This window comes from Pinus tabuliformis, chromosome 3_2 (assembly GCF_031772625.1).
Source record: "Pinus tabuliformis cultivar Carrire ecotype Pingquan chromosome 3_2, CPIR1, whole genome shotgun sequence".
Classification (NCBI taxonomy): domain Eukaryota; kingdom Viridiplantae; phylum Streptophyta; class Pinopsida; order Pinales; family Pinaceae; genus Pinus; species Pinus tabuliformis.
Genome location: NC_142302.1, coordinates 304,418,216 through 304,443,546, shown reverse-complemented (window position 1 = coordinate 304,443,546; position 25,331 = coordinate 304,418,216). Strand labels below are relative to the sequence as shown.

Sequence of the window (25,331 nt, the reverse complement as noted above, 5' to 3'; positions counted from 1 at the left end):
TAATAATCTTCTCTAGAGACTCAGAATCATTTACCCATTTGTTGATATTCTCGTAATCTTCCTTTAAGGTCATATTTTTGGATTCTAATGCTTCACACTGCTTTTCCTTTTCTTGGAGTTGTTTTCTTATGCTTTTTATTCTTTTATTAGTTGCTTCTAATTCCATTTTTAACCTCTTTATTTCTTCAATCATATTGTTTCTTTTTTATTCCAATTCTTTGTTAACATTCACGGGTTTATCATTCTCCCTTAGAGTTTTCATCAAATCATCTACCTCACAACTATCTGATTCATCAATTGACTGATCTTTAAGATCCATGAGTACTAGGTAAGATTTGTTAGAATCTGAATCTGAATTTTCTTGTTCATCGAATTTGCGATGACTTGCTTCATTAGAGTAAAAGATTTTCTTATCAAAGAACGTCCTTTTAGCAACATTCTTTCCATTCTCTTTATGATTTTCTCTATAAAAACATTTAGATGCATAATGGCCTACTCCTCCACAAGAAAAACACCTAAAGGGGAGCTTACCTTTGAATCTTTTGGTACCCACTTGCAACTTTATCACGATGTTTACTTCTTCCTCATATGATATGTAACTTGTGTCTTTGGGTACTTCCTTCTATTCCCTTTATATGTGGCTTTGAAGGTTGCTTCTCTCATGTCTGAAGGACCACCTTTCCTCATATCAAATATTGTCAATATTCCATGGAGTTGATCAAGTGTGAGACTTTTCAGATCCTACATTTCTTCAATAGCAGAGACTTTGGAATCGAACTTCGGAGTTAGTGATCTCAAAATATTCTCAACAACAGTAACATCTTTTATTTCGTCACAAAGATTTCTCATGGAATTAACAATTTCATATAATTTAAGGGAAAATGCTGCAATGATTTCATCATCATGCATTTTTTGTGTCTCATATTGTATTCTAAATGTTTGGAGTTTAACACTTTTTACCTTGGTGTTGCCTTCATAACTTTGGATAAGCTTATCCCACATGTCCTTTGTTGTCTTCAGTTGCATTACTTTCACGAACTTGGTCTCGGCCAGACTTCCCAAGATGGCATTCACAACCTTTGCATTGATTTCATACTATTTCTTTCCTACAGTATCTGTGGGAATGGCAGCTGGATATTGGTATCCACTTTCAATAATTTCCCATACATTAGCTCCCAATGACTATAAGTATGCTCTCGTCCCGACTTTCCAAAATACAAAGTTAGTTCCATTAAATAAAGGTGGTCCGATAGAAAATACTCCTTCTTGACGAATCTCCTTCAAGCGATAAAGCTTCTTCTGAAGAACCTGTTTTGATACCAATTTTTGGGAAAAATACTGGGGGGGGGTGAACCAATATTTAAGACTCACTAAAACCTTTTCTTTTGTTACTCATATTTTGGTATGTAACTTTATTGAAAGAAACGTGCATATATACGTGACTGTTATGTAGACAGCTAGTGTATATCCAGTTAACTTACTTTTCAGTTAATTCATCATTTGTTTAACTTAAACTAGTGTCTCAGTTCTTAAATAGGCATTAATTAAACAATAACCATCATTGTAGTAATCTCTTTCTTCATTTTTTATAATTGAAAAATTCTTACAATCTTGTACTGGCACACAATCTTACCAGCACCCACCTGCAGAAGGCTACAACCTTCTCTCGTTCTCCAACACTCACTGGAAAGGAGCTCCAACCCCCTGATCTCGTTTACCGGCACCCATCAGAAGGGAGCTCCAACCCCTTGATCAGATTTACCAGCTACCACTGGAAGGAAGCTTCGCCTTCCTCACTGAAGGCTCCAACACTCAACACCTCTATGGACCACGTTTCATAAATTTTCACACTGAATCCACTTTATACAAAACATCACAACTTGTAGGCCACGTTTCATCAAATTTTCAAACTGGACCCACTACCATCATTTAAGCCCAATACCAAATATCAAAACTGAAACTAATCACTGCAACAAATCACTCAATCATTGAACCAATTGAAAACCCTGATCAATAAAATGTCATAATATATACACTACTTTACTTTAGAAAATTTGTGTGTATACGCGACTTTCTTGAAGCATACCTGTGTACAGATCTCAAAACATTGAACCTTGAAATTGAATCATTGTCATTCTAAATCAAACACTTAGTTACACCCTGAACCATTGAATTACTCTGAAATAATCACAAAACCATCACATATATTCAATCACATACAACTAGCATCATCATCACTCTTCAATCAATCAATTCAAATTCAAACATCATTGTTAAACTTAGATCATCAAGTAAGACTTCATTGACAGACAGTAGAAACATAACAAGACTAATTAGACCTATCAAACATTTTATTCAACAAAACCCTAGCTTTTATACGTGCTTTCCACAAAACACTTCTGCGTGTATATGTGCTTTTCAGGAATCAAACCCATGTATAGATCTGTCTAAAGTGCATAATTGATACACTACTTACTAATATTAAACTCATGTATGTACGCACCTTTCGAGGTATCAAACCCGCATACAAATATGCAATTATTGACTTATGTCTTCGCTGCACATCAGATCTTCAAAACAAACCCATCTCTCCACATACATAATAAAACATGCGTCAGACATAAATATTACATATCAAATCAATCCATTATCAATATAGTCATTTCAAATCTATTAGATCTGGTCCATCATCAATTTCCTGGGTGCATACTTAGTTTCAGATTAAACAATTCATTAATAACCCATTACATGCACACTTGCTTCAGATCTAACTATTCATGAAATTTTCATCACTCGCACACATAAGTACTTTAAGCTTCATCTCCTCATATAGCTTAGCTCTTAGCCAATACCACAAGTCAAAACCACACTAATGCCGATGGTATTTTGTCTTTGAGGTTTCTGCGAGTTTCATTATTGTTCAGATTATCTTCCGGATACATTGCATAAGGATTATTCTTCATCGACGTTTCGAACCAGCAACGGTGGTTCATCTTCAGGATATTTGATGGGATCAAATATCCGTTGTTGGGCTCAATACTATGGGTCAATACCATGGTAAAGGCTCTTGGTATTTAGAATACCATGGTGCGGAAATTGTACGAACCTTTTCTTCTCGATACTCGTGTATGTACGCGACTTTGCTTCACAAAATCTGCGTGTGTTTATCAAAACATCACCTTCACCATTCTTCTGTCTCTGAACTGCTATGCCTTTGTCCAAACTCTCTGTCACACGTGTACTGTCTTGTAAGAACATTTTGTTAGCATCGTGTTGACAAGCTTCATCAAGTAGGTTGCCATCAAGGACAACACATTTGTTATAATGCCAACAAACATGTCAATTTACGAGATTGGAACATAAGTGGAGAGGATCACAATGATCCCACCCAACCACCCAAGCTAAACTCAAATGATGATGAATTTTGCCAATAGCTTATCAATGTATTTGTAACTTACACCGATGAAACACAATTAATTATTTTTGTGTTTCCCGGAACAAGAAAAAGGGTAGCTAGAATGAAGAAAATGACATCATGGTAAACTATGGGAACCTAACTCATTAGTTATGGATATTAAATGAAATGTAAATCAATGGTCCGAAGAGGAATGTTAGCACTCACAACAAATGACTTCAATCAAGGAAGGATTTAAAAAGACAATGTGTCCAATCTTTTGTGAGGAGTTTTCATAAGTGATACAATAGAATGAATATGACAATAAGGTCACAAGTTTATATAGATTCAAGTTATGTGATGAATTTATATTGTGAAGATATATTATACCACTAAATAAATAAAATAAACACAAACAAAAATGTTTTCAATATTTTATCGAAAATAAGTAATAAATATTATGCCAAGTACAACTATTTCATAAATTGGTAAATTTTAGAATGCCACAGATATGGCAATTACAACATGTCTCAAGAGACTTGAATTCACAACTAAGGAAACTAATTGTTCACCAAATCACTCGAGCTAAGATCCCTTGACTAAACTTTAAAAGGAGGAAATGGGGTGGGCTTTGATTCATTTATGTTTGCATAGGCTACAAAACCATTTAATATGATCTCCTCATGTGCAACCATACACTTGACCACTACCTCAAGGTGTCCCCATGGCTCCAAGAAGCCTTGAGAAGAATTAAACCTTGTCCCATAGTGAAAATCTCCTCACTTTACACCACTAAACCCAACCCCTTTGGACATTGAATTTTAAATCTTAATCATAATTTAAACCCTAAATAGTTATCATATTTCATTTATATTTATATTTAATATTAAAAATGATATAATAACTTGTTAGATTTACAATATTTTGAAAATATATTTTTCTTTCTTTCTTTAGCATATCATTTATTTATGAAATTTTATAAAAAATATTATCTTTTTCAAATACCATTCACTTTCACTTAGTAAACATATTTATCATAACACTAGCTGTTATCCTCCAATGTCAATGTAGGCCACTCATTTATTTAAAAAAAATAATGCCACCTCAAATTACCCATTCCAATGTCAAGGTAGGCTACTCATTTATTTAAAGAAAATAATGCCACCTCAAATTACCCATTCATAATCCTTAAGGTGGTAGGTTTTCAATCCCACCAAATATCTTTGTATTTTGGGCCAAGGTGGTAGATTTTCAATCCCACCAAATATCTTTATATTTTGGACTGTTAACCTATTTCCTTCCCTTAAGTGAGAAGAAAACAGAGTCTTAACCAAACAAACACAAAAACAACTTTAAAACATGGTTGAAACCAACTTTTTAAAATGTAATACCTAAAAACTTCATCATAATTTAAATACCATTTCAATACATTTTAACCTCGTAAAAATACAAAAAAATCAGTTTTTAATTATTTTCGTTGGCACAACCTCGGTTGATAAAGCTTTTCAATGTAAATAATACATTATGAATGGCCTAATTAATGCAAGCCCAACCAGACTCCTCTCGTTCATTGCTCCTATAATCATGCTTTTATGTTATAAATGGGCCCATATAGAGAAGAGGGACGCCTGTCGGATGGCGTCCATCGAGTGACGACGCTGTCACATTTACTTTTACTGTAATTGTAGTTCTATATTTATTGGGCTAGATGAGGGAAAGAAGGGTTTTGAATACTTCTGAGTGAGTGTGTTGTGTCGCGATAGGAAGAAGGGTTTTGAGGAGGCGGAATGGAAGGAAAGACTGACTGCATGCATGCCGAGGAGGAGGAGGACGAACTGTAAAATATAAGCGCTGGAGTGGATGAGAGAGTATTGAAGGATGTCGGGGCGATATTTGCAATATTCACCGGCAGGGGGACCCTCTCCCCACTACAACTCAATGTCCATGTCCATGGCTATGTCCATGCCCATGCGCAACCCCGCCACGCCCCAAGATCATGAAAGGTAACTACTCTGCACTGCAACTTTCTCTCTTACACACTGTAATATTCTTGCATTTTCAATCCACTGATTCTTCTCTTGTTTTGGTATCCATGGTTTCTTGGATCCGAACGTGTCATGCCACTGCAGCAGCAGCAACAGCAGCCGGTACTTGACAGAATTGTTGGCTGAGCGCCAAAAATTAGGCCCCTTTATGCAGGTCCTGCCTATCTGTAGCCGGCTTTTGAATCAGGGTAAGTTGGCTTCATATTCCTTGTTTTCTTCAAGTTTGTTGCCATTCTTCCCTGTATATGTATTGGTTTTGCAAGGCACGCATATGCGTTCGTATAGATTCATGATAGGGCAGGTTAAAGTTAATGTTCTCGCTTCTACTTCACTCAGAGTGGCCAAGCTCCAGTCGAGGGGTTGCTAACTGCACTGTTTTAAATAGATTAGATGTGTGCATCGTCTTGTCAGCAAAATGGTTTGCAGTACTATGGATAATGAATAAAATATTACAACAAAATTGTGTATGTCCAACTATGTATTGCGATTGAAGTGGTGAATTTAGGATTGTTTTTAAAGCATTGAACTCCATGTGCTTTCCCAAGGCACATATGTCAAAACAAGGAACGGAGTGGAAATTAGGGTTACTAGAACCCATTCCTGCGGTCAACTCTTTTGCTGTGGGATGGTCTGCTGAAGTAATTGCATGTGATTTTATTGATTGTTACGTTTAGTCTAATATAAATCATCTTGTGTAGCTCATTGCTATTAAGATGAACGGGTTTGTGCAATGTTAAACGGGCGGAATCAAGGGAATTAAGTAACTTACGTTATGAGTTCCAATGGACTGGATTTTATTGTGTGATTACAGATTGTAGCGAAGATTAGCAGCATGGGTGATGTCGCCAAGTGCTTATAGTCTACACCATTACAGCTCTGAGCTTTATGTCCATAACAGACATGCAAAGTAAATTCCAGTCAAAGCAGCAATCTTCTAAACTGTTACAAATATTGAATACAATTGCAAGAAAGTGAATTCTTTAAAGATTTAATACATCAAAATCTATACAACATATGTAACATATTCTCTGAATCAATAGGAATATTTCTTAGAAAGTCCTGAACAACTAATGGCAACCATGTAATGGCCAGAAATGCATTAAAATTGACAAGTAACATATCAGAAGCATCCAAGTTCAAGCATTTAACAAAGGCTGCAACACAGTGGTTTTTATATCAGAAGCTTTAAAATAAAAAAAAAATCCTTGCCATTCCCTGAAACCCAATATTGACATCTCAAACATGCTTTATTGTTTATTATAACCTTTCAACCTGTGTCCAATCTCAGGAAGTTGGGATGCCATCATTTAATGATGTGAGTTTCTCATCTTTTTCTTTTTTTGATACTACCATATTTAACATTTTGCTATGCCTAATTAATACATGCACATATGCTTCACCTGGAATTGTGGATGATGGAACACTAATATCTATGAAGAATGAAGCTGCTTCTTACATAACTCTAGATATCGCAAGGACATACCTTTGGTGATTGTAATTGAAACTGCGATCCAAACAAAAGCAATGTTGGAATATGTCTACTATAGTATAGATGGCTTACATGATGACAAATCATTCATAATAGAGAAACATCTTGAAGTTTTGGTGATTCCAAGACACATAATTATGAAACTTGAGCCGCAAAAAGGCCCTTGAACTCATTACTCTGTTTGGCCAAGATTTAAGAGTATTTCACTCTACAACCTTTGTTGGAAGAGGTGATGGAATTTTTTTTTGATTTTCAAGTCTAATGTGAAACGAAAAGAAAAGGTTGATGTAATAAAATAATTTAAAAAAATAAGAAACTAGCTTTTAGATCCATCTTAACCTCGGATTGTTTAAGTAGGGAGAGTTTTGCACATGGATTTTTATTCCACTTAGTGCTTAATAAATATTGGTTTAAGATGGACCTATGCTAGTAGAAGAACATTTTGAGGTTTTGGTAATGCTACTTAATGTATTATGATGCAACTTGCATCACAAAAATCCTGTCAAACCCTTGACTAAGATTGAAAGTGGCCACACTAAGAGCCCAAGGGCAAGAGATTTGTCAGATAATGTGTGTAATTCTAACAAATTAAAATGGAACAAGAATTAGATGTTCAAGTCTAATGTAGAAAAACAATAAGGTTGATGTAAGAAAAGGAAAAAACTAGCATAGATCCATCTTAATCTTGGATCTTTTAAGCAATGAGAGTTTACATGTAGGTACTTTTGATTCCTCTTCATGCTTAATAGATATGGGGTTAAGATGGATCTATGCTTGTAGAATACCCTAAAGTTTTGGCAATGCTATTTGACATATTATGATGAAACTTGAACAACAAAAATCTTCAACTCAATACTCTAATTGACTAAGATTGAAAAGTGATAGTTTACTGGAGCTTGTGAGCGATGTACCCCTTCCAACAAGGGTACTCCTAAACTTTTTACCACGCCGTTCATAAGCCGAAATGTGTGCAATTTATGGCCTTGTAAGGCCATGTGGGATGTGTAAAAGTGTATCCTAGATCCTCGATGGTGGATGGGTGTGGTAAGTCTTTTTAGCTACATGTTCATGGTGCTTGGTTTTGTGGATGTTGACTTCCCCTTGGTGGGCGGTAACTCCCTACCTTGATGTGCCTTCTTATGTCTTGGGTTGGTATGCAGGCATCATGGAGGTGGACCTATTAGAACACATGATTAGAAGGAACACTCATCATTTAAAGCCCTATGAAGGTTGGAAATAGTTCCACAATAGTCATTTTTTCTGTCGATGAGACACATATTTGTTCTCCACATGGACCCGCACACCTTTTTGGCTATGGCCATCATTCTTCATTGCAATCTCATTATTCACGACGAATTTGTGCTCCCCAAGGCAACATTCCACATCCTCCAAGGAAGAAAGAAGGGTTGTTGCAACTTGCAACCTCTAAGTCAAGCCAAGTCATCTCCAAGTTGAAACACTCAAAACACCCTTTTGAAAACACCTTTTCAAGCATGTGGTCATCATTAAAAGGGGGTTGAATTCATTTAAGGTATTAAAACAAGTTACTCACATGGACCAAGAATAACTCATAAACAAGTAAGATGAAGCCTTAAAGCACACTTCAAGCAAAGAATTGGACCAAGTTGTGTTGGAAAATCAAAGCAGCGATATTAGGGGGTGATTCTCCTTTCTTGATAATTACTTGTGAGTGTGTTGGCTTCTTTTACTTATTTATTATCTTATCTTTCATCAAGCAATTATCATATTATGTGCGTATGAAGATCACAAAACAAAAGATACAAGATGTAGGCACTATGCCAGGGCAAAACCCCCCTCGAGGGGAAAACCCAGTCAAGAAAATTCTTCCTTTCAATAGTATTCTTTGAGACTCTTCACCCTAGATAAAGATCAAACCTTCCCTCCACACCAAGTCAGCCTCCTAGATCTTCGACCTCCTTTCTAGCAACTTCGACTAGGCAACAACTTCTGGCATCAATGAAACTTGGAAGACTTCGATCTCCCAAACTAGAGCACGAAACAGAGAGAGAGAGAGAGGCACCAAAAGTTCGATTTTCTTCTTCTCCTTAAGACTTCCCCAAACTCGCACTTCCTTTAGTGTCCTTAGACCCACTTCGTCCTACTTCGCACTTCTCCATCTACTCTTGATATATCGAACTTGCTTGAGATGGGTTGCTCCAAATGACATCGACTTGCTTCTATTTATAGGCTCCATGTGAGGTCGAATTAGTTTCCTTAGGCTGACTTGGTGTGGAGGATACATAAACTATATTTGACTCAATAGTAAACCTTTTTACATGATTCAAAATCCCAAGAAGGGTCTCTTTGAATATACAATGACTCTATAGACTCAATATTAATCCTAGGAGTCCACAATGGAGACTTTGACTAATATAATGATGACCCAAGCATGAAACCCATGCTTCAATAAGTCATTGTTACAATAATAAAAATTCTTTTCTTTATTCTTTTGACAAATACATTTCATGATGACTCAAATACATTAAATGAAGATTGAACCTAGTTACAATTTCCAACTAGTTGAAGATGCCATCCACTTTCTACTGGTTGTTGGAGGTCTCCAAGGTTAAAAAGAGGAACGTTAAACAAGATAAGGGAATCGTTTGGCTTCCCAATCCCAAAATTAATTCAAGTCATTTCAAGCCAAGATCTAAGGGAACATTACACTTTTTGGCCATATCGGTCCTCCTTTGTTGTAAGTCGAACATCTCTTGTGGGATGCCACCAGTAATTTGAGGGTTTTATGCAATGCAAATGTTAGAAACCTAATTTGTTAGGGTTACGGTGAAGGAATACGAACTGTCATTAAGAGTCCAAGAGACCTTGGAAGAAGAATTGAAAGGTCAAAATAAATTGTATTTATATCCATTTCTGATTAATGAAATGCAATCAATGCTTATCTTTTATTTTGGCAGGAAATCCAACAGTGGTATTAGAGTTTGGGCTTTTTTCCAAATCTTGTTAGCTCTGCCATTCCATGCTCATTTCATCTTTTTGCTCTCTCAAGAAACTCTCTTGCCTGTTGTCTTGTCCCAAAACCATTAAAACCTATTTCCTTACTCTGGTATCTAATCCCTAATTTCATGGGCTCTTGGTATCCTATAGAATGTTCTCAAGCTTTATATCATAGTGAATGATGAAATCTTCGCATTTATCATGCAGATAAAGAATTCCTTGAGTGGTACGCAACACGATATCGTGGCGGGCCTTCCAGTCGAGAGGCTCGTTTTTCGGCTAGCACTATGGCTTGAAGAAGACAAAGGAATTCAATAAGCCATTGGGCGTGTATTCATAAACAAAAATTCTTCGAGAGCCTTGAGTACAAAATCTTCACAGGGGAACTGGATTCACATGTTGTATGGTTCTAATAATGCTCACCTTCGTGCTAAATTGCTCCTTGTCTTGGCTGGAATCATAAACTTCTAAGGTTTTCATGATCACCATTGTCTTATCTAGGAGATTTCCCTTGTAGACAAAATCGAATCCTCCACTACCTAATCTCTCTAGAAAAAGATTTTGTTGTAGCATGCAACTCCTTGTAGTTAAACATTATGAGGGAATAATATGAAAACATTTTAGGCGCTCTTTATCATCTACACAAGAAGAGCACTACAAGAACAAGGTCAACTCGAAGAACAACTAAGTCGATGGTGAACATTGCGCACATCATGTTGCCTCAATTTCCATATCTCATAAATGGTTGTGATTCAATAGTTTTAGAGGCGATTGCTCGGATGACAAGAGAGTCACTGCCATTGTTGGTTTCGCGCATGGTGAGCAAATTGGCAGATAAAATCTTGTAATAAGACGTCTTGATATTAGATGTTATGTAAGAAAAACACTGTCTTGCAACTCGTGTTTATTTAGCAGCCGGAAGTCATGAGTTTTGTTGTCTAAGTACAAAAGAGTGGAATGGTGTGTGTTGGATTGGAATATGAACGTTATTGAGTTTTATGAGGACATAAGGAATTAGGATCCCCCCTTCCACATATGGATATGGGAATCCCTCCCAAGCGGGTATCGTTTTTTTCTTGGAGCAATTGGGGCGAGCCGACCTTCCCTGGCGAAGCCAATGTGGATAAAGCCGATGCGGATTAGACAAGGAAACCAGTGCCAAGTCTGTTAGTCTACAACAATGGACATGACCTAGGAGAATATTTACGAACAAAATGCACTTATTTAAATATTGAATTCATGTTTTTGACATGCAAATATATTGGTACTATTGCTAGTGGTATCGATACCCCACGGTGGATCAAATTTTCTATTTAGTCGAAGGCCTTTTGGTGTGTAGAGTGCAAGTCCATTTGGTGTGTAGAGTGGCAGTCCAACGTTTGACAACACATTTAATCTTAAAAATCATTTCACTTTTAGTATTTAAAGAATGGTAACTTGCAATTTTTTTTTTTTTTAATTTTTAATTTTTAAGTTTACTAGTTAAATTACATTATAAATGGGTGCATTTTCAGTAGAAGGTGACACCCTCCATTTGTTGATATAAGTAATTGACAGGGAGGCTTCTAGTTTTGTAGCCCTATCAATCAAGCATGTACAAGTGAGTCAGACCCACATCCAGAGCCTATCAATCAAGCATGTACAAGTGAGTCAGACCCACATCCAGAGCCTATCAATCAAGCATGTACAAGTGAGTCAGACCCACATCCAGAGCCAGAGCTTAAAGTCTCAAGCGAAATTTAGAGTTGTAGCTGAAGTTGAAGCCATGATTGTGATTCAATTTGTAGTCATCTTCAAATTGCCATTTGCAAGCACTTCTAATTAGTAGTAGACATCAACTTCAAGCTAAACTAGGATTTTTTTTTGAGAATTGCTTAGCCTTAGAGCTAAGTTCCAACAGTTTGTGGTCATCTTCAAATCACCATTTGTGAGCACTTCAATCAATAGAAGACATCAACTTCTCACCAAATTTGGAAATGTTCCTAGAATTGCTAAGCATTAGAGTTGAGTTCCAAAGTTAGTGGTCAACCTCAAACCACCATTTAGTAGAAGACTTCGACTTCTGTTAGCCATTGGGTTTGTGGTTATCCCAAAGCCACCAGATTTAGAGAGCACATTTACCCATTTGGCAGCTGTCCTAATCTCTTGTTTTGATTGACATACACCCTTTCATATTTGGTGGGGAAACGTTAGACACCTAATTTGTTAGGGTTATTGTGAAGGAATATGAATTGTCATTGGGAGTCCAAGAGACCTTGGAAGAAGAATCCAAAGGTCAAAAGAAATTATATATATATATATATATCATCTCAATGCTTATGTTTAATTCCAATTCATAATTCAATAGTAAAAGAATTTTTTTTTAATTTACTTAGTCTTCAAGCATTTTGTGGATGACGAGTTGCCTTCTTCTATGGATCAAAAGGGGGAGAGATGTTGAGGCCGCGTCTATAAATAGAGAATTACTCCTATCAAAATTGTTGAGATCATTATGCCATAATGTAACTATTTTCACGAAAGCTTGGTGTTGCAATTGGGGTCTTTTTTTCTTGGTTGTTCTAAATAATTTTCAAAGGCAAAATTATGATTTACCATGGGATAGCAAGATCAATCCATTAAAGGGTAACTTTGTCACTTGGATAGGGACATCTAGGGTTTAGTCTCTCATTTCTCTCTTGTTGGTGTGAGGTAAGTATTGAATCTTCTTGTTGGGCTATACCTAAGGCTTCTAAACAAGGGTTTCATTTTATTTCTTGTCATAGTTGATCTTATGGTTGAAGGGTTTCCCATCTAAAGGGATCCCTTCTAGTAGGGCTTGGTTCCATATCTTGTCTTGATTAGACAAAGGTAATTTAACTTCTAGGATTCTACCTATTTGCCCTAATCCACAAGCACTAGTGACTGGACAACCGACTTAAGAGGGGCATCCACCTTGACCCCATAGCCCTTGTGGAGATAAGGCACTTAAGCCCTGGTCCAACAACCAACCAAATCTTTTCAAAATTTTCGCAATTGTTTTTAATCTATTTATATCATTAAAAAATTCTAAAAATTGAAAGATAGAAAAGTTAAAAAATAGAAAAATGTAATCATCAAAAATAAAAAGTGATCTATGGAATATCTTTTATTTATTGCTTACAAAAAAGTTGACGTATTACATTCTTGAATTTAGGAGTTTTTCTTGGCAATCATGGCACATTAAAGATTTAAAGGCCCAAGTAAAATGATCCTCTTATTTATTGCTTTAAAGGTTCATCTAACATCGTTTTGAAGGTTTTGAAGGGTGTTTTCACAAATCAAAATTTTATTTACAACAATATTTTCAAAGATTGGTGAGGGTCCTTGCTTGGGCTTTTGTGAAAGGTTGTCTCTAACCTTTTAAAAACCCTAGTTATATTTCTGAAGCGTTTTCATTGCATATCTTTAACATTTGGAAGTATTTAAAGCTGCCCTAAGTGCTGCATAAAGTTTTATCTTGAATAGGGCACTTCCTATTTTCAACCCCTTGGTGATTAAACCCCCCAATTCTGATCAGATGGCTGTAACTTATTATTTACTTGCATATTTTTCATTGCTGGGCTGTATTTTCACACTTATTTTGGTCTTCTAATTCAAGTATCCAAGCATCTGTCGTTCCAAGTGTGTTTCCACACTCTTGGGTTGCTTCAAAGGCACTCCAAATCTATTTTTTCCGCATTTTCTATGTTATTTTGCAGATTTGGAAGTGTAAGACAGCAACAAGCTTATCTAATTAGGTCACAATTCAAGTGATAATCAAGGGTAAATTAGCTCACTTGATTTTGGTGCCTTTCTTTTACTTTAAAGCTAAAAGGTAACCTTTATTTGAGTATTTTGAGTGAGTTGTCCTTGCTGGTTGTATTTTCTGTTACAAAACTTTATATATCAGACTTAGCATTTGTTACAGTTTGAATTGTTGAAAAATCTAGGGGCAGCTCGATTATGTGATTTCTCTTATTTTGATAACTGCTTGTGATATATTTTTGCTCATCTTGATTAGATTCTTTTTCACCTTAATTATTATTGTGTTCTTTTCATCAAATAGCTACCAAACCATAAAGAGAAGTGAGACAAGGACACAAGATATAGGCGATCAACCTGGGCCAAAACCTCTCCAGTTGAGAGGAAAGCCCACAATAATTCTTCTCTTCTTATAGAATCTTCAATTGATAAATTCCAAGACCTATGACCCTTGACCAAGACCCTCCAAGACCAAGTCAACCTTCCTTCTTGATTTGCACAACTTTCAGCAACAAACTTCAACTTTCCAGCAACTTCTTCGGCAACTTCGACCCCCAACAACAATTTCTACAACTTCGACCTAGTAGATTCACAACTTTGACCTTGATGTAGCTAAACAACTTCGACCTTGCAGCTTTACAACTTCGACCTAGAGGCAACTTCACAGCTTCGACCTTGCAGCTTCACATCTTCGACCTAGAAGCAACTTCACAACTTCAACCTTGCAGCTTCAGAATTTCGACCTAGCAGCTTTAGAATTTCGTCTTGCCCAAAAATTGTAGAAACCCTGACACAAGAGAGAGAGACCCAAAATTTCGATCTTGCTCTTCTTCTTCCTTTTTGTCCTTTTTCCAGCTTCTATCTTAGGAGATCGAACTTGCTTGAGAGTGTGTTCAATTGAGTTTGAGTTCCTTCTTATTTATAGGCTTTTGAGGGGTACAAATTACTATCTTTAGGCCGACTTGTCCCTTCATGTAGGCCGACTTGATCTTTGTGCCATGACGAGGTCTTGGAGGGTCTTTTGACTCAAATAAATTTTCTTTACAATATGTAACATGCCCAAAAGGGTCTTTCATACATGACAATGACTCAATTGACTTGTAAACTCAACGACAAGCCCTGGGAGCACTCAATGGGTGCTTGACCTAAAAATAAATCTCCCTTGAGCATTAAACCCATGCCTTAAGAATAAAAATAATAAATTTATTTTTCTCTTTCCATTAAATACATAAAATCATGATTACATATGTCATTATGAAGATCAAACCTAATTACATATTTCGACACTCTCTCTTAACCAGGGAGGTATTCATAATCCATACAAGGTACTTGGATATTCTCAATTTGAAGAATCCTCATAAGAAGAGTTGGATTGGTAACCTATCTGTTCAACATCATATCAACCAACATTGTCACATAGCAAGGCCTTGACTAACAACCAACATTGTCACAGAGTATGTCCTTCCAGGACTATTCCTATCTTGCATTCACAGTGCTCAAAGAATATTGGTCCTCTTCGACTACTCTTATCTTGGATGCCCTACCTCATCCTCAAAGAGGATCGGATGCCAGATGCTTACCCAATTCTCCATTCTTTCCTCCAAAGTGACGGCAAGAATGATGTTTCTATCTCTCCCTATCAATTAGGGAGGATATAACCATTCCTATGAAGGAATGTACCCATTCCTATAAAAGGAATGTATCCAACCTCCCTCTTATCTGGGGACATGTCCAAGCTCCCTCTTAACCATGGACTTGCTTCCAACGACTTTTTGCTCTAGGTGGAGATCATATGGGGTTATCAGCTGCTTGTGGGGCTGCTTTCGATGTCATGAAGTTCATTTTTAGCATTATGGAGCCTTCATCTTCTGGGACTTCTTCGTAGGGCATAGACCATCCATCACTTTCCTTCACGAGCTACATTACTCATTTCATCCTTCTCTTCATCGGAAAGTGATCTTCTAGTCCACATCCGACTTTTCTTCATATTGCTACCACTTCCAAGTCATGCTTCCTTTAGGATCTTTCGTTCAACCACATGAGTACTAGTTGTAGGCGACATCTACAACCCTCTTTCGGTAGCCCTGTATTAATCCATCCAAATGTTGTTCAAAATAAAAAAATGAACATCAAATCAAAGCTTTTGTGATGGCCTTTCATCATGACATCTTACTTGCCTGCAACATCCTGCACATTCATAAACCATCTACGAGACTTCATATGTCAAGGGTCTCCTTTCTTTACAGACTTTATCACGGTCTTCTTCTCTATGGAGATGTCATGATCAATCCTTCTAGTCATCGAATGTTGACTTCCTGTGACCGTAGTTACATCTTCCACGATCTCTTCTTTCTTTCTTCACATATTGTTTCCCAAAAACTTTCCATACATAGTTCCTTCATCTTTGTCAACTACCTTCATCTTTGTGAACTACCTCATATTCCATATGAGGACATATTATGTTGGTTTCATCTTATCAATATGTGAGTCATGCCTTAATGTATCTTTTCAAAAGAAGAGATCCTTGATCATGCTCACGAGGTAGGGCATTTACCCATGCTATCTACAAATATATGATGACATGACTTGATCTATCAAATATATACATACCTCTTTTCTCCTTTTGGTCATCTAGACTTCCTTCAGCAACTTCCTTTTTGTGATTGAGAGTACTTCAACCATCTTGATCTGTTGCACTCCTTTGTCACCATACCATCGTCCTTCTAAACAATGTATCCCACACAAGGTGGAATGATCAGCGAGACACTTGCTTCTTCCAAGTAGAGGTGAACCTTCTAGTGAAGATTCCAACAGAGGATCTTGATTATCGTCATTCGACAAGTGCTCCTTTCTCATGATGATGATGTATGATGAATTCCTTCTGTCATGCTAGATGACTTTCTTTCAATCATATGTACCATATATGATTTTAATGAGGTTGCCAAGAGGTACTCCCTTTATATGATAACTGCTACATCTTTGTAGATTTTTACTTCAGCTATTCTTTCAAGCTTCTCTAATGATGTCATGGGCTCTTGCTTTAATAGTATGCTTCTAGTATGATGCCATATTTTACTAAGATGCATCTCGTCTTAATACTTCTCATCTTGACTACCATGGTGGAGATCTTTGCACCTCCTACTTCTCCTTGCTATGCATTGGAGAAACCCTAATAGTGAAGACGTATGCCTTTGGATTTCTTCTCATCAAGTTCTTCCACTTCTTTGGTGGTATGAGCTTCGTTTTTTCTTTCCTCTTGTTGTCCTTGAACTTCAGACAATCTCTCTTGTAGTGCCCATATTCTTGACAACCATAACATTGGACTTTTGACATATTCTTCTTCTTTTTATGAGAACCAGATTTCCCAAACTTTCCATTTCTTTTAGCCATGACAACAAATGCTTGAACTTGTTCACTTGGTCCCATATTGCTCTTTGCTTTCAACCTGGTTTCTTCAATTTTACACAATGACCAAAGTTCACTGAATGGGGTGGCTTCCTTCTTTCCAAAGATGCTAGATGTGAAGTTGCCCCATTCCTCTGGAAGTGCATTGAGCACTATGGTGGTCATTTCTTTATCGGACATTATTTCTCCCAACTCTTGTAGTTGGTCTTGTTGCACACATTTTGTCAAAGTTCAAAGGAACCAGTTGTAATATATTTTTCAAAGGATTAAGATCTTCAACCATTAGTTTTTGAGTCATTGTAAACCCATTCTGCAAATTTGTAATGTGCATGATGATAGTAAGACCGTGTATGTATGTATCAACTTAGGTAAGCCTATTATTTTGGCGACAAATTTCATCTTAGGAGGTTTTTCGTCTCACTGATTCATTTATGTTTATAAACACAGTTGGGTATAGTGCTTCATCTAAAGCATACAAAATCTATATCATGGAGGATCATTGAATTGAGGTAAGCAGGGATGTCATCTTTTTGATGAAATCATAACTTACAAGAAATCGAAGGATGTTCTAGTTGACTCTGATGAAGAAGAAGTTCCTATCTTTGAGGATATCTCTAGGGAAAATGATGGTCAAGAAACTAGGACATCTTAAGAAGATGTTGAAGGTCCCTATGAGCCTATACAACAAGTATTTGTTCTAGAAAATCAGAAGAGGTTTGCTTGGTTGAAAACTACTTGTCAAGAGGCAGAAAGACATACAACATCAGGGACATCCAGGGAAAGTAAGAGACCAAAGAGGTATTTTGGATATGTTGCATACATGACTAAGCTGATTGAGGCTGAACCTTCCTTTGAGGATGCAGCGGAGCATCAAGAATGGAGGAATGCAATGTAGGAAGAATACTAGTCCATAATGAAAAACGATGAATGGGAGATTGTCCCTAGGCCAAGTGACAAATCGATATTCACTTCAAAATGGATTTATAAGATAAAGCATGCCGCAGATGGGAGCATCAACAAATACAAAGCAGGGTTTGTAGCAAGGGGCTTCTCACAAAAAGAAGGGATTGATTTGATGAAAACTTTGCTCCCACAACTAGGTATACAACAATAAGATCACTTGTTTCATTGATTGCTTATATGGGATGGAACATCCATCAAATAGATGTCAAGACAACTTTCCCAAATGGGACTATTAATGAGGAGGTCTACATTGAGCAACCTCAAAGATTTGAAATAAATCATAGGGAAACTCATGTCTGCAGAATAAAGAATGCTCAATATGGCTTAAAGCAAGCTCTGAGAGCATGATCTGCAAGAATGGATGCTTTCCTCATGAGACTTGGTTTTACCAAGAGTACTGTAGATCCAAACCTATACATCAAGGTGGTCTAAGAAGAACCAATTATTATACTCCTATATATGGATGATCTACTAGTCATAGGTGTAGATCATTGGATTCAGGAATACAAGAAGCAGTTAGCAACTGAGTTCGATATGAAGGATCTTGGAATTACGCATTATTACTTGGGACTAGAGGTGTGGCAGAAGCCGAGAGAGATATATCTTGGTCAAGGTAAAAATGTTATCAAGATGCTTCAGAAATTTGGCATGATGGATTGCAAGCCTATGATGACTCTTATGATTACAAATTTGAAAAGGTTGAGGAGTTCAGAGTCTAGTCCAGTAGATCCGATTTGCTATAGACAATTGATTGGGTCCTTGATGTATCTAGTAAATACCAGGCCAGACATTTGTTTTGTAGTAAATGTCCTCAGTCAGTTTCAGATGGAGCCAAAACATGATCATTGGATTGCAGCTAAACATATCCTAAGGTACTTGCACGGGACCATACATCACTGTCTCAGGTATACTAGGAATGAAATCTAACTTATGGGATGTACACATTTAGATTGGGGTGGCAGTGAGACTGGCGGTAGAAGCACAACAGGTGGATGCTTCAACCTAGGATCATCCGTGGTCTCATGGATGAGCAGAAAGTAGGATACAATTCCTTTGAGTAGTGCTAAATTTGAATATGTTGCTGCAAGCGAAGTCAATGGGGAAGCAGTTTGTCTTTGGAAGTTATTGTTAGACTTATTTGAAGGACCACTCAATGCTACATGGATACATTGTGATAAATAGAGTTGCATAAGATTGATTGAAGACCCGATGTTTCATGCTAAGAGGAAATATATAAATAGCAAGTACCACTACATCAGAAGCTTGGTACGAGATGGGGTCGTGGAGCTGCACTATCTACCTACAGATGAACAGGTCGCTGACATACTAACTAAAGTTTTACCAAACAAGAAGCTTGAGTACCTGAGAGGTAAGCTTGGTTTGGTGGATATCTCTTCCCTGATTAAAAGGGAGTGATATTGTATAGTTCTTGTCTTTATGGGTCATGCACTAGACTAGGGCTAACAACTGTAAGTCTTAGTGAAGCCCATAAAGAAAGAATGGAGTCCGGAGGATTGGATAAGCATCTAGATTGGAACTTCTTATGGATTGTAGAATCTGGGAAAGAAGTTGTTGGTTGATTCTCTTCGAGGATGAGGTAGGGATCCAAGATAAGAGTAATCAAAGAGGACCGATATTCTTTGAGCATCCAGGTTTTGGATACAAAGATTAGAATAATCCTAAAAGGGCATACCTTGTAGACATTTGGATGGGGTATGTGCCTTGGATGGGTTATGTGCCCAGGTAGTGTGGTAGCTCACATAAAGCCTCCCAGAATAATGTTCATAATTAAATATGAGGTTGTCCAGTTAAGGCCTTCAAGGACAATGCTGGTTATGATAAAGATGCTAGACAAAAGATGGCTTATCAATCCGACTCTTCTTACGAGAATGCTTCAAGATTGAGATTCCTTGTACCATGAATACCTCCCTAGTTAAGATGGAGTGTTGAAAATTGTAACTAGGTTCAGTCTTCATTATGATGTAATTGTAATCATGACGTTGTATTTTCTTTGTAAAGAAAGAAAAATGAAAGAAGGAAATTATATTTTATTTTTGAGTCTGGGTTTCATACTCAAGTTTGAGTCAAAAGCATGCTCTTCATGCTTTTAGGTTTTCTAGGTCTTTCTAGGATAAAGAATAATATTGGTCATGTGTCATAGTCCCATTTGGACTCATTGTAATGAAGAAAAATATTTATTTTATCAAGAAAAAGCCATGGATAAGCCCAAGACCAAGTCGGTCCAAGAGCAAGATCAAGTCGGCCTAAAGGAAGGTTATTCGACCCTTAGGAAAGGCTATAATTACAAGGGAGCTTGACCTCATTTGGACACTAATCTCAAGCAAGTTCGATCTACAATAGCGAAGGTGAAGAAGAGTAGCTGGGAGGATGAAGACAAGGAGCAAAAGTCTAATTTTGTCAAGGAATCTTTCTCTCTTGTTTCGATTGGGTTTGTGTAGCTGCCAGTTGCAGGAGGGCGAATTTCTGTAACAGTTGCAGGGGGGCGAAATTCTGTTGCAGGGGTCGAAGTTGCAGTAGTAGTGTAGCAGTATCAAAGTGTTGGAAGCTGTCTCAAGGAAGATCTTGCTCGGGGATGACTTGGGGCTTGGAGGGTTTGTTGGCTTGGGTCTTTGGGTCTTGTTAGTCTCTTTTGTAAACAGATTCTAAAGAAGAAGAGAAGCATTTTCTGGGTTTTCCCCTTGGAGGGGTTTTGCCTTTGGCTTGGAGCCTATAACTTGTGTACTTTGTTTCTTTGTGATCTTCTTGTTTTGATAATTGCTGATGAATAGAATTAAAGAAGTAATTAAAGAACATCTAACATCACAAGTAATTATCAAGCTAAGGAAAATAAATTATTATATGCAAGTCTCTAGATTTTCCAAAATGGTCAATGCCTTGAAACAATTTTGAAATTTGTCCAAACAAAAAGAGGCACCTGTCATTCTCACGTGTGAGAGATTCTTGCAATCCTTGAGCTGTATGAACCCATCAAACGAGGAGAGAGAAGAATGTGTTGTGTTGGTGCGTGTCAAATGAGGAGGACTTGACTTGTACTTACATGCGTTGTGGGAGGGCTTTTTTAGCTTTTAGGCCAACCATAACAAATGTGCCAATGTGGGTTTTCCATCAAAAATATATTTTTCCTTATCCAAATTGAGTGCTTCAAAAGTCAATTTTGGTCTTCTTGGAAAGAGGAATTTAATCCAATGGTTGGAATTTGTCACCGAGTTGCCAAATTAACAAGGTTTATGTTGTTTTTCCACAACATTGGAATCTAGGTTAGGGACTTAGAATCTCTGACACTACCATTACAAATACCGCAACAAACTACTTTGCATAGCAGAACAAATAGCAGTAAATCGACTAGTTCACAAAATATAGAACTTTTTACAATTTTTCAATAACCCAACTTCGTTATATTAACAAACTATAATACAACCGTCTAGGGCTCCCGTACCGGGGATCATGGCCCTCATACATCCACTGATACAAGATACAAACTAGGGCTTTTTTGTCAACAACTATGACAACCAAACTGCCCTGAACAAGATATAATATGACCTACTTGATGATGGTGGCCACACACAACCCTTTCAGTGGCCACACACAACCCTTTCAGTCCATGTACCTTGAACACATCTGATTGGTCCTTTGGCTTCGATCTGCAACAACACCAACCTGCCTCTATCAATGAACCAACTCCTTTAGGTCATTGAACGTTGCTCCAATCTGTTGTCTCACTGATCATTTGTCCATCAATGACTTCACTTAGGGTCTTCATCATCTGCCCACTTGCTGCTCCTTTGTCCTTCAAGAAGTTGACACCTTTTGGGACTTCTTGCCTAGTAGCTGCTCCTTAGTCCTTCAAGGACACAACTCTTAGGGACTTTCTTCACACTATTGTCTTCTTGTGCTGCATGATTATGAGAAACTTAGGGTATGGAGGGCTGCTTACTTCTGCTATAGATGTCCTTCTGTAACACACAATCTAGGGCTACTCAAACAACTCCCTTGACCTCCTCCTTTCATCCTTTAAAGATCAGTCATTGAGCTATCCAAATCTACCTCTCCTAGTAGTCCCAATGTCCTCTGCACTACACTTAGGGCTCCCCTGAGCACCTATTTGTTGCCCTCCAACAACCTTAAGATGCCAAACAACAATTCATCCAAACTGGACTCTATCCACTAGAAAAACAACATCAACAAGAAGAGACAACCATACCTTGATTTTTGCTCCTTTGGTCCTTGGCACCTGTGCAACTTCTAAGCTCTTGTTAGGGCACGACAACAACCTTAAATCTACTCCAAATGGCTGCAACTCTCTTTCCCAACTGTCCTCCCTAACTCATTGTCCCTTCTATCCCTTCCAACACTCCTGTTTAGCCTCTTGACCCCTCCAAAGGACACCTACAGGTTTGCAGTTCTGGAAGTAAGGTACAACAATGGTTTTAGACATGTTACCAAGAGAAATCCAACCTTTGTGCTCCTCCAAATAGCTGCGCTTGCACCTATGTGTATGAGGCCTAGAGAGAGACACTCTCTAGGCTTCTCGACCCTCTCCAAGAGACACCCAAGAACTTGCAATTACACGGAACTCCGCGACTTCAAAATAGAGGAAGAACGCACCTTATTTATGCACAAGATCTGCCCAGATCTCCCTACTATAGCCTCGACCTCATGCCGAAACAACTCGACCCTCGAAACAGTCTAGAAAAAGACGCCAAATTTGCTCCCTTTCACCTTAGCTAGAGTCCCTTGCTTCTACGGCTATTTCAGAGATCAATCCTTGATATGTTTTGCACTTGGATGATCCTTCTAGCCTCAATGTCACCCTCTATTTATCTGCTTCTCTTGGGCTTATTCTTACCCAACCGACCTTGCTTTTATTTTGCAAGCCTGACTAACATACACATAAAATAATATCTCACAAACTACCAAACCTTTTTTGGTGTTCTTTGAGGCCCCTAGCTCCTTTTAGGGTCCTCTTCAATCTCCAAGGGTTAGGTCATCAAAACTCCTAGTGGTTTCACACTGAAAAGCTTCAGTGCAAAGCCCACATGCTTGGGTTCTTAGCCCACAAGTGGCTTTGTGGTGCCAATTCCTCCTTAACCCTCTAACCTAGGGTTTGGAGTACCTCCTAAGCTACAAATCTCAACACTTTATATAGGCTCAAGCAGGCTCCTAGGGTGTGGTATGAGCGCATTGACAGATACTTGCAGGGTATGGACTTTGTGAAGAATGAGGTGGATACGAACCTCTACAACATCGTGGTTGGGTGTGAGGTTCTCATTCTTGTATTGTACGTGCACGATTTGTTTCTTACAGGTTCACTGGGGCTCATAGAGTGTTGAAATTTTGATGTTCAATGTTGTTACAATGACTTAAATCTAGAACTTCTTTATGTTGCAAAATAAGTGAAGTAATTGTAGATAGAATGTAAACCATATGTACAATGGAAGACAACCAAGAATTCAACGAGACACAGAGAAGTTAGGTCAATGACCAGGGCAAAACCCACAAGGGGAAAACCCAACCAGATTCTTCCTCTATTAGAAATCAATTGTTCAACAGAGAAACAAAGTACAATGAGAGAATGAAGAAGTTCACCCAAATCTGAAGAAGATCCCTGATAGCAGTAGATGATGCAAACACTAAATCACTTTGGCTCTCCAGGATCTGCTCTTGCTCTTTAAGACTCTCTTTCTCTCTCTCTCAATCTTCCTCTAGACTCTCTAACTCTCTCTTTCTCAAGTTCAAATTCTCCTTTCTCAAGCACTAGTAAGTGTGTCAAGTGAGGATGAGAGGCACAAATATATAACAAGGGTAAGTAGGTTGAATTCATGAGGGAATATCCTATGCCTTGAGGAGGAGTTATGTATGCCAAAATAAGAGTAACTTATGCCACAAAGGAGAGGAGTGTAACTTATGCATTTAGGAGAGAAATGTAACTTATGCATTAAAGAAGTGTAAGATCAATCTTTTTTGACGAGTCATTAAAGTGTGTAAGAGAGTGTCAGAGGTGCGTAAGAGCATTAAAGAGAGAGAGAGGAATGAATCCATTAAGAGAGGGAGAGTAACATATGCATTAATTGAGGGGATTGACATATGACATGATTGAGTCTCATGATTAAGAGGCTTGAATTTCTTTTTAGTAATAATATAATAATATCATAACGAGTGTAATAGTAATAATAATAATAAGAATATTGATGATTAAGTTAAAAATTAAACAATTGAGATTGTTTAAGGACAAGTTAAGTGAATTTCCATCATGTATATATGATTACGAATTGATGGAAGGTGATTTACTATTTTTGGAAAGTCATATAAACATGTCTTTCTATTTTTAGAAAGTCACTTTAGAAAGGTCAGAAATGAAATTCTATTCAAGGACATTCATCCCATGGCTGTCAATTTTCAACACTCCCTCTTAGCGAGGGAGGAATTTCTTTCTGATACAAGGATCTTTGCTATCTCTGTTTTGGAACAATGATGTTACAATCTAATGAAGAATAATCATCATAGGGGAGATACATTCATCAACATATACACACTTGGGGGGATCCACTTCTCAAGACATGACAAGGATCTCGCACATCCAAGGCTCATCACTGCTTGGGGGGATCCACTTGTCAACACATGACAAGGATCTCGCTTATCTAAGGATCATCACTGCTTGGGGTGACCCACTTGTCAACACATGACAAGGATCTCACTCATCTAAGGCTCATCACTGCTTGGGGACCCATTTGTCAACACATGACAAGGATCTCACTCATCCAAGGCTCATCACTGCTTGGGGGGATCCACTTGTCAACACATGACAAGGATCTTGCTCATCCAAGGCTCATCATTGCTTGGGGGGATCCTTTTGTCAACACGTGACAAGGATCTCGCACATCCAAGGCTTATCATCCATGACCACCCGCTCTAGGAAGGGTCACATCTGTTAGTCCAAGTTGCTCTTTGAAAACCAAGAACTTTCCTTTCGGCAAAGGCTTGGTAAGAATGTCAATGATTTGGTCATCAGTTGCTATATGATGAATTCTTACTGCTCCTCTTTGTAGCATATCCCAGATATAGTGATATTCGATGGCAATGTGTTTGGACCTGTCATGGAACACGATATTTTCAACAAGTCAAATCCCACTCTTATGTCACAGCAAATTACTGTAGTATCCAATACTTGCTCAAATAATATTCCAAAGAGCTTTCTTAGCCATACTGCCTCATAGCTAGCCATGCTAGCAGCAATGTATTTTGGTTCAGCCGTGCTAAGGGCAACAAGCTTTAGCTTTTT

The 25,331-nt window shown here is 37.7% G+C and overlaps 1 protein-coding gene across 2 annotated transcripts in view; it reads left to right on the top strand.

Annotated features, from left to right (window-relative positions):
- The first annotated feature begins 5,019 nt into the window (after positions 1-5,019).
- Positions 5,020-25,331, top strand: part of LOC149180768 (KH domain-containing protein At3g08620-like) — a 187,279-nt gene continuing 166,967 nt past the window's right edge. The window contains exons 1-2 of one of the 2 annotated variants that reach the window (XM_089416288.1): positions 5,020-5,397; positions 5,527-5,627. In XM_089416288.1, coding sequence (XP_089272414.1) covers positions 5,273-5,397; positions 5,527-5,627 — 226 coding nt within the window. In that variant the 5' untranslated portion in view covers positions 5,020-5,272. Of the gene's footprint in view, positions 5,398-5,523; positions 5,628-25,331 lie in introns of both variants that reach the window. The other variant, XM_089416287.1, reaches the window with a different exon arrangement.